The sequence below is a fragment of the Rissa tridactyla genome, chromosome 10, assembly GCF_028500815.1.
Source record: "Rissa tridactyla isolate bRisTri1 chromosome 10, bRisTri1.patW.cur.20221130, whole genome shotgun sequence".
In the NCBI taxonomy this organism is placed as follows: domain Eukaryota; kingdom Metazoa; phylum Chordata; class Aves; order Charadriiformes; family Laridae; genus Rissa; species Rissa tridactyla.
Genome location: NC_071475.1, coordinates 6102863 through 6116274, shown reverse-complemented (window position 1 = coordinate 6116274; position 13412 = coordinate 6102863). Strand labels below are relative to the sequence as shown.

Genomic DNA, 13412 nt, shown 5'->3' with positions numbered 1-13412 from the left:
GACAGATGCGAAGAGCCTCCTGCCTTCCGGCTGCCTCTCTGTCCTGACAGAGACGTAAAACTTTCGCAGCCTGACTTGGAAATTTGCAGCTGCCACAAAGGGAGGCATTGCCTGCCAGCAGCAGCTGCTCTGCTGGCTTCCTCGCCTCTGACCTTGCCTTTGGACCTGCAGGTTGGTCCCTCTCGCTGACAGCCTCAGACAGCCATCTGCTGGGCAACCGCGTCATCAACCAACCCAGAACAGCATTCGCACCCAGGATGATTATGCTTCAGTTCTTCCTAGCTTCCTGCGAGATTAGGAGCCCAACAGGACGCATTATTTGGCAGAGCATCTGGAATAGGCAGCATTAAGCATCAGTGTCTGGAATTTTAAGAAAGAAGATACATGTCTGCCCCTCCCGAGAAGTGTCAGTATTTCTGGAACGCATAAGGAAAAAAAAAAAATCAGCTTTATAACACTTCTTAAAGTTGAAAGTCGCTTCTAAGCATCATGGCCCAAGAACGGAAGTCAGAGAGGTGGCCAGAGCAGCGAGGGAACCACAACACTACAGGATAGCATTTGGGGGTCAGGAAGCACAAAGCCAAAAAAGCAGATCTTATCCTTTTGAAGCTAGGCTGGATTTAGCCTCAGTAAACCTAGTATTGTGTTTAAAATCATCCGAGAGGTTAATGTCCTTTCATCACCACTTCTCTGAAACAGTATTAACTCGGTGTTCATGCTTTAAGTATTTCATTCATCCGTAGCTGCGGTGACATTGAGAAGCAGGAGCAGCAGCAGGTTACCGAGCAGTGAGGAAGGGGGAAGGTCTGTGGAGCGTAAGGCACAGCATGGGGGCAGCTCCAAGCAACTGAGATTTTCACGCCCCAGTGGCTCCCTCATTGGTTTCACACCCCCACCCTGTAAAACACAAGAGGTGGGCTCTGGGGAAGGCAGGTTGCCCTCTGGGTCCTTTCAAAGAATTGGGAAAGAAAGGGGGATTCAACGCTTCTGCAGCACTTTTGGGTGGAAGGTTTTCAGGGCTGACCCTGCCTGTGGGAAGCCAAGGTGAAGACTGTGTCCTTACGGTACAGGCCAACAGACCAAGGACAAACTCTCAGCCTCCTTTCCTGCTGGGACATCAGGACAGATGCTTTCCCTAAGCTCCCCTCTATCCATGTCCAGGCCTCTCCCTGGAAAACATAAAATGCTTTCCATGGGCAAATTGTGTTACTTAATTTCTGGCTTTACAGTTAAAAAGTTGCATCCACAACACAGGACCTAAGGGGACTTGTACAACAAAGGTGTGAAGTGTGGAACGTTCATTTCTGTGGCTCGACTCAGAAATCCAAAAGCTAAAAGGCAAGGGGTTAACAATTAAAGACAGCATGGCACAACTTATTTCCCAATCGCACCTCAGAATTAAGAATTGGAAAACTTTTGCAAAACTAACCATGCATGACCATGCAAAAAGTAAATGAACTGAAGCACACATTCTAGCCAAGCAGCAGCTAGCTTTATTGAGTTCCAATAACACTGCATCAAACAAAAAAAAAATTAAGAGTTGCTTTTTGCTTCTTAACATTAGTCATTTCTCAAATGAAAATATGATTATGTTTAGTGATATTAAGAGAAAAACAAGGAACAGAAGTAAGAATAAAGTTAGACAAGACTGCAGAGCCAGTGTCCCCTTCATGTATCCCCCTCATGTCAGAGAAATGGAGCTCTTGGAAGTGCTGTTAAATTTTGCCAGGTCAGGGACTGAATCCCAGGACACAGCATTTGATGAATCGAATACATCGTGGGTTGCTATGAACCATGCTGTACTTTTGGAATCACATTCAGTATATCATCAGTGGGACAGAAAGGGATTTCAGAGAAAAGTTCAGGATCAAACACATTTCCCCACTGGCTGCTTCAGTAAAGCTTAGTACAAATGTTAAGGATAATTCATTTTTCCTCCTAGTTCCACAGAAAAGATCAATGCACAAGATCCGATACACCATCCGTAATGCTCCTCAACCCACCAAAACGTAGCTCTGGCCTCCCCTGCTTAGCTCTGCGTTTGCTGCATTACACGCATGTAAGATTAAAACCACCGTCAACACAGAAATAGCCACAACTAAAAAACTACAAGAGATGAGAACACTATCTGACATTGCTTGTAGATACTAGTATGTGCAGCTGCTAACTCATGCCCTGAGAGTTATGTACACACTGCCAAACAATTATTTTAAGGAAGGCTTTCAGCATTAATAGCTACATGTTTCTTCAGTAAATAAAGAATTACATTTTAAGAAGTGTCTCCTTCTTCCATGAGGAAGTACTTAAGGTAGCGTGTGTAGTAGTGACAGCTGTCCGTCAGCAGCATTACTGCTGTGGTACATTGGCTCAGAAGACGGGTGTACATCACCTCTAACTCCTCATCGCCTCTGCTTCAGAGCTACAGCTTACATTTCTGAATGGCACATAGCACCACCTAAAGAATGGGAGGAAGGCAAAAAGGTATTAGGCAAGCAATCATTCCTGAAACTTCAAGTGATCATTCATTTATTCCCTTGAGGCAGACTTGCACTCTATTCTTTCTCTTCTCTAATTTCCAGAGACTTCCTAGTCTTCATAGGCCTGGTGCAATCCAGTTAAGAAATTTCATAGCAACTTCAAAGCCAAGAAAACATGCCTGGAAAAGAGAGAACGTACAGAACAAATGAGGATTCTAAAAACCTATTCAAAACAAGGATTTTTGAAATGCAGCACTATAAACACCGGACATGGCTGATGTGGAAGGAGGAAGAGAACAAAAAAAGGTCTTGGACCAGAGACAAGAATTCTACTATATCCCTCCACACAAAGGCAGAACTTCTACTCTGTTAGGTTCGTTATTTATTGAAGGGGAAGCCAGTCCAAACTTTCCTGTCTTCTACTGGTGGATGTACAATCAGACAAGAAATACTACCAGAATCAGTCAAAGGGCTTTAATGGAAAACTCCCAAGCAAGGTTTACTTGGTGTTCCCCCTAGATTAAGGTACATTTTTAGAATCCGGACACCAACAGCCAGAAGTACCTGCAGTGACAAGAATCTCACTGAAATGGTACACCAGTACGCAGCCAGTCGTCTCCTCTACAGACTGCAAATAATCACTGTGAGTCCCAGGTCCCCAAAACGCATCTAGAATCACAATTTACTTACCGCATTAGCGGGAAATGCCCTGATCATTACAGCGGTGAAGCCCTTATACAGAGATGCAACTCCTTCCTCTCTGATGAGTTCTCTCAGCACATCTCTAAAGCCATTTGGGTATTTTCCTGGAGGAGCTGAAAGGGATACAAAATGCATTAGCTAAGATGTGTGGCAGTCGCAAACGCTGAAGAATGCGGTGTATGTAACAGCCCAGGATTCTCAGCAGGTTCACATTGCTATACCATCTAAGTGGCACCAGAATCCAAGCACTGCTGGAGCTATGTTCTGAAAACATCTGCTTAGGAAAGTTATCTATTTCAGTCAAAAGCAAGCAAACAAAAAAGACACCTTACTAAAGACTCGGTAAACAGAAAGAAGGTGCTCACCACCAGCACAAAGTATTTACCTAATCAAGTCATTGGGGGGCAGGGAAGAAAGGAGAATAACTTTCGTCGGGTTGGATGTCTAAGCTGCTACTTGCGCCACCGATCACAGCTCTCCCAAGAGCTGCAATTAGGAGATAGGGAGGTCAGCTATAAAAATGGATGAAGTTTGTTTATAAGAAACACAAAATGATCCTATCACGCAGCCAAGAATAGCAACAAACTTCAAGTGAAAAGCACAGGCTGTTTTAATGCTGATGTTACACAGATTTGCTGAAGTGTTTCTAAAAAGTTATTTTATTCAAAGAACAAGTTCTTCCTTCTCCTGACACTTCTCTGGAAAGTACTGCCTCTGCCAGCCCTCTGAACAAGTGCTCCACACACCGACATTAACCCACATCATCTACGTAGCGGCACTGGGGAGTGGCTCAGTGGAACAAAGATGCAAAGTTTTAAAGTATTTCACACTCAGCCCTTGGTATGACATCAAACAACCACAGCATCCATTATTCAGAGAAAAAGAAAAGAAGTTTCCTGCACTAGATTATCAAGAAAAATGGTTACTGTCCGTTCCGTGGAGAGCCGATTCCACAGACAGAGAATACGAGGAGCTGTAACAAAAATACTCATTGACTAGGACTCCCAGAGAAAAACCAAGGAAAAAAAAAATAAAAAAAAATAAAAATAAAAAAAAAAAAAAATCAGTCAAACCTCGCTGAAGCTCAAGGCCTGGGGCGATCCTCACTACAACTAGGTCACAGATACTTAAGAGCAGATCTGCTAGTCTAAAAGAAACACTCTGGGCAAGACATGCCCAGTTACAGTAAATTTCAGACAGCACAGGCTACAATTTATACAACTATGTCTGAAGTGAAATAACAAAACCTCTCAAATAATTACATTTGTAATAAAACTGCCACAACAAGCCATTCTATTATTATGACTTCTATGCTTAGGTTTCAAAAGAGGTATCTCGAATCAGGATCATTACATTAGCAGGGAGGCAGAAATAGGGACACGTAGCCTGATTTGCCAAAAATTTGCGAGGAAGCCAACTAAAAAGCTACGAACACACTTGGGTTTTTCATATAATTGTCTCAAGCAGTGCTCAAGATCCCGGATGCCGTGCTCAGATGGCATCTTCCCTCACTGCCCAGCCCATTCCCAGGAGCACTGCACCGAGCGTGGCTGTGACCCAACTCACGCTGGGACGCAACTCACCAGTCTGGAAACGGGATTTCAGCACGTCTGGTGGAATGGCCACTGCCCAGTTGAAGATCCCAGCCAGGCCCCCAGCAAAGAGGATCCGAGGAGCACTGAGGTCACTCACACTGTGGCAGGATCGGGGTGGGAGGAAAAATTAAAAAACAAAACAAAAAAAAAAAAAGAGAAACAAACAAAAATGTTAAAAGCTCATCTGTTTTGACTAAGGTGACAATCAAAGAGGCAGCCTGTCTGACAGCCAGCACAATGCTGCAGGGACAGAGCGCAGCATCTCAGCAAGATTTCCAAGAATCAGAGCCCTGTGGGCAAAACGTACTAACTCCACCCTAAAGGTTCAAATCGTTTCCTTCAGCAGCATACACACAAATGTTCCGGGGGGAAAAGAAAACAAATCAAACCAACAAAAAAACCCCAACAACAAAAACACCCTGCTCTTTGTGCGCACACAGGGGTGAAAGGGAAGAGACCTACTTTAAATACTGCTTGGCTAATAAGACCCAAGGCTCAAATCTGAGAGAAATTTAAATACTATTTAAATTGTCGGTTAATCTCAGACCAAAACAGCTCAACTCACAAGATGAGGAACCTTTTTTTTTTTTTTTTTTAAAAAAAATCGTTTTGATGATATTGCTGTAAATCTCTTCGTAACTGGGGAGATTAATCAACAGTGTCTGGGAAGTTCACAAAATGATGACTGTGAGATTTCACTAACCTCTTTCCCTCCGGGGTCAGAATGTTCTTCAGCCATTCGTACGTCATGAAGTACATTCCGCTGGCTGGGACGTCTAGTGGGTAAACAAAGACTGTGAGTAGCGGGAAACAAAATGAAGCCTAAAGGCACAGCAGCCCCATGCCAGCTCAGCAACACCACTAAGTACATCCAGATTCCTTTTCTGAGCCTCCTCTACAAACAAAATAAAATCTTCTATTGCTCTAGGCAGAGGAGCCTGAACTTTCCCAGGGATAGCAGGTGCTAAAGGCAAGAACTGGGAAAATACCTGGTTTTGAGCGCTTCTATCAGCAGACTTTCAAATCAGAATGTAACGTGCCTGCTGGCCTTTACACTAATGAGATAGCTCTAAGCTTTCTTAATTGCCACATAGCAGATCAGAACAGTTCAGGAACTTCAAGAGTTTTGCACACTATTTGTTCTAATGATTCTATTTTGTTGTTTTGTTTTGGGTTTTTTTGTAGTTGATGGGTTTCATTTTGGGTTTTTTGAAGATGCTCCCACAGCCCATTCTTAGCTCATGCCTAAACTGGGGAACCAGCCTCTGGCCAGGGACACTGCCACAGTTACATCGCCAGTTCTACACTTCTGTGAGAAGCAGAGGACAGAACAAATTCCTAAACGGAGGTACCAAAACACAGAAATTTCAACTTATCCTTGGAAAACATTGCCCCAGTCCAGGGAACAATCTAACGCTTTTCAAAGGAGAAAGTACCAAAACATGTAAAGGATCCAGTGTCTGGCACAATTACTTTGTTGTTGTTGTGAGAGGGGTCATGACATCCCAGTCCAAAATAACCCACACTCAAGCGGGTAGAAAGCATAACTGCTGCAATCACATCTTCTAAACGAGTCAGCGTTATACAGCAACAGTCACAGGCAGTCACAATCCTTCTCCCAAGGAAGAAAAGGAAAAAAAGAAAGAAAAAAAAAAAAGAAAAGAAAAGAAAAAAAAGCCCACTTCTGTATGTTTCTTTTCTCTTTGTTCTCTCTGCTCCTCTCCTGAAGTCTCTCATTCCTCTTGGCTTCTCAGATCTTAATTACTTCCTATATCCCTCTGATCCTTGTCATCTAATCGCTTCCTCACTCACTGAGAATCTCATGTTTATTTCTCAGTCCCTTTGAGGCACTGGAGGAGCTCTGCAGACTGGAGAACAAAAAAAAAAAAAAAAAAAAGGGGTGACACAGCATCTCCAATTGGCTAAAGGGACACTGAGATCTATGATACTGTCAGGCTCCTTATCTTAAAGTTCCCCGTGCAGAAGAAGCATCAGAACGTCTCCATCAGTTACCTCTCATAAGGGTGAGCACTGTCCCCTTGTACACGCCACGAATCCCAGCCTCGCGGTACAGCTGTTTTGCACAGTCCAAAGAGCCACTGTATTTAGTTTCACCTGTAGCTGCCTGGATCTGAAGGATTAAAGCGGTAGTTTCTGACTAGTGAAGGTTTTGGCTTGTGAACAATCATTCACCTAACAGTTAGAAAGCCACGTGCATGTTTTCCAGAGAGGAAAGAGCACATACTCATTCCACAGGGACTCCTGCATACGAAACCTCTGCGTCATTTCCTCAAACAGCTCTCTCCTGTTCAAACGAGGATATGTTCACTGTTCCATGCAGTGGCTAGATTCTCTCTTATTTTGCCCCAGTGTAAGTTTGAAATGACTGAAGTCAGTCAGGTAATTCTACACTTGCACTGACAAAAAGTAGCCTTCAAATAGTTTAGTGAAATTCAAACAATTTGTATGTGTATAAAAGCTTCCATGATAATATCACGGCTGTCAGAACTAACATGTGACCACCCGTCGCCATCCCAATGGAGTTCAGCACAGTTTGAAATAAGCAAACCTCCCCATCCCTGCTAAAGACAGTATTTTCATTTGTTCAGGTTTACATTTTCCAACAATATTTTAAAAACCCTGGAGAAGGTGTAGAGCTAACAGTCACCCAAACATTAGAAAACCATTTCATGTATTCTGAAATGCATTCCTTATTGGGAAACTGTCAAGGTAACAGAAAATTTTTACACTAGAAAAAAGTCTTATGCTCTAGTATTTTTGCTTTTCTTTTTTTAGAAAAAGTTTCCAAGTATGGAAAAGTCCAGTTTTTCAGAATGAAGCAGAGTGAGGCACCCACTGATGCCTCATATAATGCCACATAGTATAAGGCTTGTGCTCTGTAAAATGAATAGAGCAATGAATGCTGCATGTACTTATACTGTCATGCTGCGTTTGTATAATGCTTCTTCGTGACAGTTGTCTCAGTCCTGTCAAAAAACACAACAGAGTAAATACACTAACCAAAGTAGTTCCTGGTATGGAAAGACAAGACCCCTAAAATGAAATTCCCATCACCACCATCCAATGCCTTACCTGTAAAAGGCACTTGATTCTCTCGCCTGGAGCCATGATTACTGTTGTGAACACTCCCGACAACATGCCAGCAGCAAACAGCTGAGGATATCTGCCCCGAGGAAACAGAAGAGACCCTAACACAACGCAGTACACAGGAAACGAAGGGCAGAAAGAAAGACCCCTGTATCACCAGATGATGCTGTTCCACACAAGGTTGGCAGTGGAACTAGAAACGCATCCACTGCTTTTGATCAGTGCAGAAGTGCCTCATCAATGCATAGTAAGAGCTAAACATTTAAGATCTCCAGGGTTCAAAGCGCTGGTTCCCACAGCAACCACAACTCGGCTCTTCACATCCATTATATTTGCTAATATTCCTTGTACTTGCATTTTTTGCTACAGCATTCCCCATTCATTTTTATTCCCAACAATCTCTTCCTCCTCCATTCTCCTACACTCCCCTCAGTGACCGCAGTTTTCACACATATTCCTGCTTGTGCAGCCAGGAGTCTCCTTTCTGTAACCTCTCAGCCCCTCACTCCTTCGGCCTCTGCCATTGCTGAGTCTGTCCGACCAACCTGACATAATCCCATGCACTCTGCACCTGTTTTCATGTGGCAAAGTCCCATGACAGAAATCCCTCAAAGAAGCTGAGTTTCTCAGTCACAAACTTATCTTTACATCCAATGTCCCGCTACGTTCCCTAGTAAGATGACCTAACATCTCAATTTAACTAAGTTACACACCTCCTGCTTCTCTCCGCTTGCCCAAGAGACAGCATTCTATTCAGGTTTCCCAATTCTTACACCTTTCTTTACTCTTAAATTACCATTAAATCTTGGAGACCATTGAGACCTTCCCCACCACTCCACTTGCACCTCCTGCTAAAACTAAGCTTTGAGTTTTCTAGACCCAGAAAAGACAGAACAGGCTCCTCAGTTTTCTCTCCATCTCCTTCCTTCCAAAACTTCCCTTCAAAATCAGCATGGGGAACCACTGCCTGCCTCTAGACCCATAACCATGATGCTAGGAGTCTGACCTTTATTTTTGGGCCTCACGTCCCAAGCACACTATATCCTACTGTATCAAGTCTGCACCCACATTACTGCAGAGTTGGGCACAACGACAGTTCCACCATCTATCTGTTGACCTTTGTTCTTTCTCTCCCACAGCTCTGCTTGGGAGGAGTTCTGCATAAAGACTCCAAAGACTATGCTGCCCTTCTCCAGCTTGCTCCTTAAAACCTCCCTTTGGTATGATGTGTATAAAACACAAGGCACAGGGGTGATAAGGCTGCTGGAAATAAGCCCACAGCCCATTTGTTTCCTGGTATTCTCCACTCCATATTGTTCCCCTGGTCTTACCCTTCAGCCTTGTCTGCACGAGGACACTACTGTGGTAAACCGGAGGGTAAGCTACCATTGCCCCAGCACCTCAGCACTGCCTCCCTCTGAGAAAGCCGAGCCAAGGGAGCTCGCTCCGTGTCGCCTGGCTCCATGCGGCTAGTGCTGTACAGCCAGGAGCACTCGCACCATCCGGGAGACTCCTCTGCGGGCAAGGCTCCAACAGAAGCCGCACCTCCCCACAACACCACGCCTGGCCCAACACAATGGACTCCTGCTTTCTGACAGAGCTCCTACCTATTGCACAAATAATAGAATAAAATGTTGCTAAGCTACATTTCTGTTGCTGTAGAGCTATAAATCACAATTCAGCAAAGAAGTTAAGGGAGTACTCTATGGGCAGGGGGCTTTCCTCATCCTGAAGTTAGCTTGGAGAAAGCCACACAAAGTTTTCTTAGCTTCCCATCTCTTTTCCAGAAGGTCAGACATGCCTAAGAGGAGGGCTGCTCATAAACACCGCTTTTCAGAAATTAATAATAAAACATTTCTATGGCTATTATCATATTCTAACATAAGGACGCAGCAGAGTCACAACTAAAAAGGAAAAGAGAATCAGGACTGCGAATGTTGTCAAGACTGCTTGACCATAAATTTATTTCCCCCAGAGTTTCTGTTAATAGCGAGACTGTTGGCAGGCAATTGTTATATAACTCCCACTGTACTCATCTAAAACGGAATTGTTCCTTAATGGCTCTTTCTTGCGTAGAAAGGGAATTGCATAGCACCTGCCCACATGCTGTCTGTTTTTAGCCTGTGCTATCAGTCCCACGCTTCCAGCAGCATTAAAAAACATGGGTGTTTTATTTTTTAGAACTATATTTATAACCTAGGAGAAGAGACACATTTACACCACAACTCAATATGTGGCAATACAGCAGGCTGCAGGAGCCTTAGGGTGCCTTTCCCAACTGTCTGATTAACTCAGAAACTCACGTCAAAATGTCGTCAGGTGTTCTTTGTTGGAGTCTTTTTCCCAAGCCAAATCCAAAGAAGCACACAGCAAACATGGGTGTCACTCCGATAATGGGAGCTGCCATTCCTCTATATAAGCCTCGGACTCCCTGCAAGAAACGTTACCACAAGAATTACTTCGTGTTGCATAGACTTCGCACACATTTCAACTACTGAGGAGCAAAAGGCTACACTACAGGACAGTATCAGTTGACAGTCAAATTAATCAGAGGAATAATGGGGTCTGTTGTTCATTTGCAATTACACATGTTTAGCTGAGGCTCAGGGCCTGTTGCAGAGGAAAACTATCCTTCCTGGAAAACCAGGCACCACTTACACCCTTCTGTTCCAATACCGTTCATCCTGTACTTCCATCTCAACTATGAGGAAGTAAAGTTAAAAGCCACCTGAGTAATAGCCCTAATAGACTGTGTGAAAAGCCTTCTCTCTCAGATATATACAAAAACACACATGTGCTTCGCTAATAAGTCATCAAATGCAGTAGCGTAAAATCCTGACACTGAGCCTGAGACTGCTGGATTGGATTCACTCTTTAGATAAAGGCAGAGCCAGGGAGGCTGACCTGAACCACTTCACTCCCCACATGAACACAATTTGTAAGGAGTTCAAGAGAATTTTTTTTTTTTTCTTTCCTTCCCCAAGTCAAAACTTTTTTACCATACAGCTTTACATTCCTGATGTTTCCCTTCATCAGACTGCGCAGATGGAAAAAGTCTAACGCAGACCCCAGCAGTAGCATTTATTTCATTTATCTCGCCTTTGAACTGAACTTTTTCTCAAAAAAAGTAGAGTTATATTTCTAGATCAAGGCTAGATGCACAAATTAAATAATTGCTGGTCCATCCGCCCCTCCCTTCCTCCCCCAAATAAATCAGCATATCCCAGGATGTGTCTCTACGCTTACAGGCACAACTGACTCTGTACTGAAATGGTATCTGGCTGGCAAAGATCAGACACTCCTGCTCAATCTTCCCATGAGCAGTGGGAAACAAAAGGCCTTGGCAGAGAGGTTTAATAGTTTGCCTTATAGAAACGGATGAGTATTGAGTAGGAGTAGAGAGGCAGCATTACTTTTGAAGTTCACATCACAAGGCTATTATTATGGTTCGGCTCTGACGTCCGTGCTTCAGCAGGGGTGTTAAAAACCGTGAGGGATTCAGAGCTAGCAAAGCATTTCAGTGCTTTGTGGGAGAGACCAGGGAAGCAAGATTTGCTTTGGTTGTATAACAGCCTGTTAAAACCGTCATGAAAGTAGATTTCAGATATGAGACAGATCTTTCATTTAACAGGGAGTTACCTAACAAGATCCAGCGGTTAGAAATTAGACTTCAGACTAGTAAACAAACAGTTAGGCTTTACAGCCATTGTTTCCAAATGGTGAATAGCTGCTGGGAAAACTTGCGAAGCAGAAAACTGGATTCTATGTCACTTAAAGTCTTTAAACCAAGGCTGCGTGCCTTTCCAAAACCAAAATAGACTATAGTTCAATCACACGATACGGCTGATTCAGGAGTGAAAACCATTGTCCACCTCTGAAGAAGATTGAACAAAACTACTATACTTGACCCTCTGTTCTCAAGAAAGAAAAAGAAGGAAAAAAAAAAAAATCTATTAACTCAAGCTAATGCTCCTCTGCCTTCTCATAGATGGCATATACATTATAGAAGAAAGCAAGTACTGCTTGTACTTGCCTATTTTAGGGTTTCCAGAGACAACTCCAAATACCACCGACTACAACAACAAAGCCAGCAAACAACTGCCAACATTCACTCCAGTCTATAACTTCAGATATTAATACCATATTTTCAAACAAAAGCATTTCTTAACAAAACAAGGAGACATGCACCTGGAGCACGTGGGTTCTAAGCATTCCCCAACTTTCGTAATCTGCTTAAAAATTTTAGCTAGAAACAATTCAACTGACCACCCAAGAATCGTGCAGTCTCTGAGGGACAGCATTCCCACACGATTCCATTCCTGCGACGCACAGGAACAAGTGATATTTTTGGCAGGCACCGCGGATGACGCGCTAATGCCGTACCTCCCCAACGAGAGTCTTTCTGAAGCAGTCAAAGGTCCCAGAATAGAGCGGAGGCTGACCAGGCTGCGGCTTGGGCTGGGTTTGCAGTCTGACCTAGTAAGAAGGGATAGGAAAACATTATTTTATTAAATAGTACTATCTAAGCTTTGATTCGGAGAACACCTCTATGTGGCTATTATGGAGGAAGTTTTGTGTCTGGACTTTACAATCTGGGTAGGGAAATTCACATCACTTTAGCCCTTTGCAGAAGACAAGAGATTCAATTTTAACATATTTAATAGTTAATGTATGTAACTAATTAACTGCTGGGATGACATCAGGGTAATACCCCCACCTGAACACCTGAGAACTAACGCCGTGTCACTGCAGCCTTACACACCGGGTGTGCGGGCGCAATCTCCTCCGGGACCCCCATTGCTCCCCCACACCGGGTCACTCCCGGCCTCCCTGCGGCCCAGGAGGGGCTCACAGGAGGGCTCGGGCCCCTCCATTCCTCCCAGCGCCGGGAACATCGACGCTTTTCCCCTGTTTTACTATAAACCTGCCGCTGACGGGGCCCGCCGGGCCGCCAGGGGGCGCCCCGCAGCACGGCCAGCCTGCCCCGCTCGGCACGCCGGGCCGCTAGGCCTCGCCTCCCCCCGCGGTGCACGCCGGGAAGTGTAGTCCGCCCAGCCAGGAGACCGCACCGTTCCTCGCGCGCTGCCCGCCGGGAAGCGTAGTCCCCCCCTACGGCCGCCCTGGGCCGCCCGGTACCGGGTACCCCCCCCCGCCTCACCTTGATGGTGTCCAGCGGGTGCCCCACGAACACCAGGCAGACACCCCCGAAGCCGCCGGCGAAGAAGTTCTTCACGGGGCTGATAGGCTGCGGCTGCTCCGCCATGGCGACGGCGGGTGGAGAACGGGACCGGGACGCTGCGTCCCCGCCAAGCCAGTGCCGCCCCCTCCGCCCCGCGACCTTTACCCCAGTGCCGGCCCGCGCGGCACGCCGGGATACCGGGGGCGGCCGGCGCGGGGCAGGCCGGGAGAGCGGCGGCCCCTGCCCGCGGCGCTGTGGGGGCGGCGACGGGCCTGGTCCCCGCCGCAGAGCCGGGCTCGCTGGCGGCAGGCGCTGCCATCCAGCGCTGGCACCGGCCGAGCCTGGGCCGCC

General features: G+C 45.3%; 1 protein-coding gene across 2 annotated transcripts; it reads right to left on the bottom strand.

Annotated features, from left to right (window-relative positions):
* Positions 1–1470: 1470 nt before the first annotated feature.
* On the bottom strand, positions 1471–13308 carry SLC25A20 (solute carrier family 25 member 20). Of its 2 annotated transcripts, none has more exons than XM_054216867.1 (9): positions 13041–13308; positions 12266–12358; positions 10186–10313; positions 7868–7983; positions 7708–7761; positions 5478–5550; positions 4763–4872; positions 3168–3292; positions 1471–2656 (listed from the first exon to the last, which is right to left on the bottom strand). In XM_054216867.1, the coding sequence occupies exons 1-9, from the start codon at positions 13143–13145 to the stop codon at positions 2594–2596; spliced, it is 867 nt and encodes a 288-aa protein (XP_054072842.1). In that variant the 5' UTR covers positions 13146–13308; the 3' UTR covers positions 1471–2593. The 2 variants fall into 2 exon arrangements, with proteins under 2 accessions (XP_054072842.1, XP_054072840.1); XM_054216865.1 differs by lacking the exon at positions 7708–7761 and adding an exon at positions 6788–6905 and having other exon boundaries at positions 7868–7958.
* Between the last annotated feature and the right edge of the window lie 104 nt (positions 13309–13412).

Excerpts from the sequence above, each read along its gene's own strand:
- SLC25A20 (XM_054216865.1), bottom strand. The coding sequence starts at position 13,145 with ATGGCGGAGCAGCCGCAGCCTATCAGCCCCGTGAAGAACTTCTTCGCC. Across the intron at positions 5,551-6,787 it reads AGTGCTCACCCTTATGAGAG|ACGTCCCAGCCAGCGGAATG; the intron begins GTAACTGATGGA and ends TTTACCCACTAG. Across the intron at positions 2,657-3,167 it reads GGGCATTTCCCGCTAATGCG|GCATGTTTTCTTGGCTTTGA; the intron begins GTAAGTAAATTG and ends TCTCTTTTCCAG.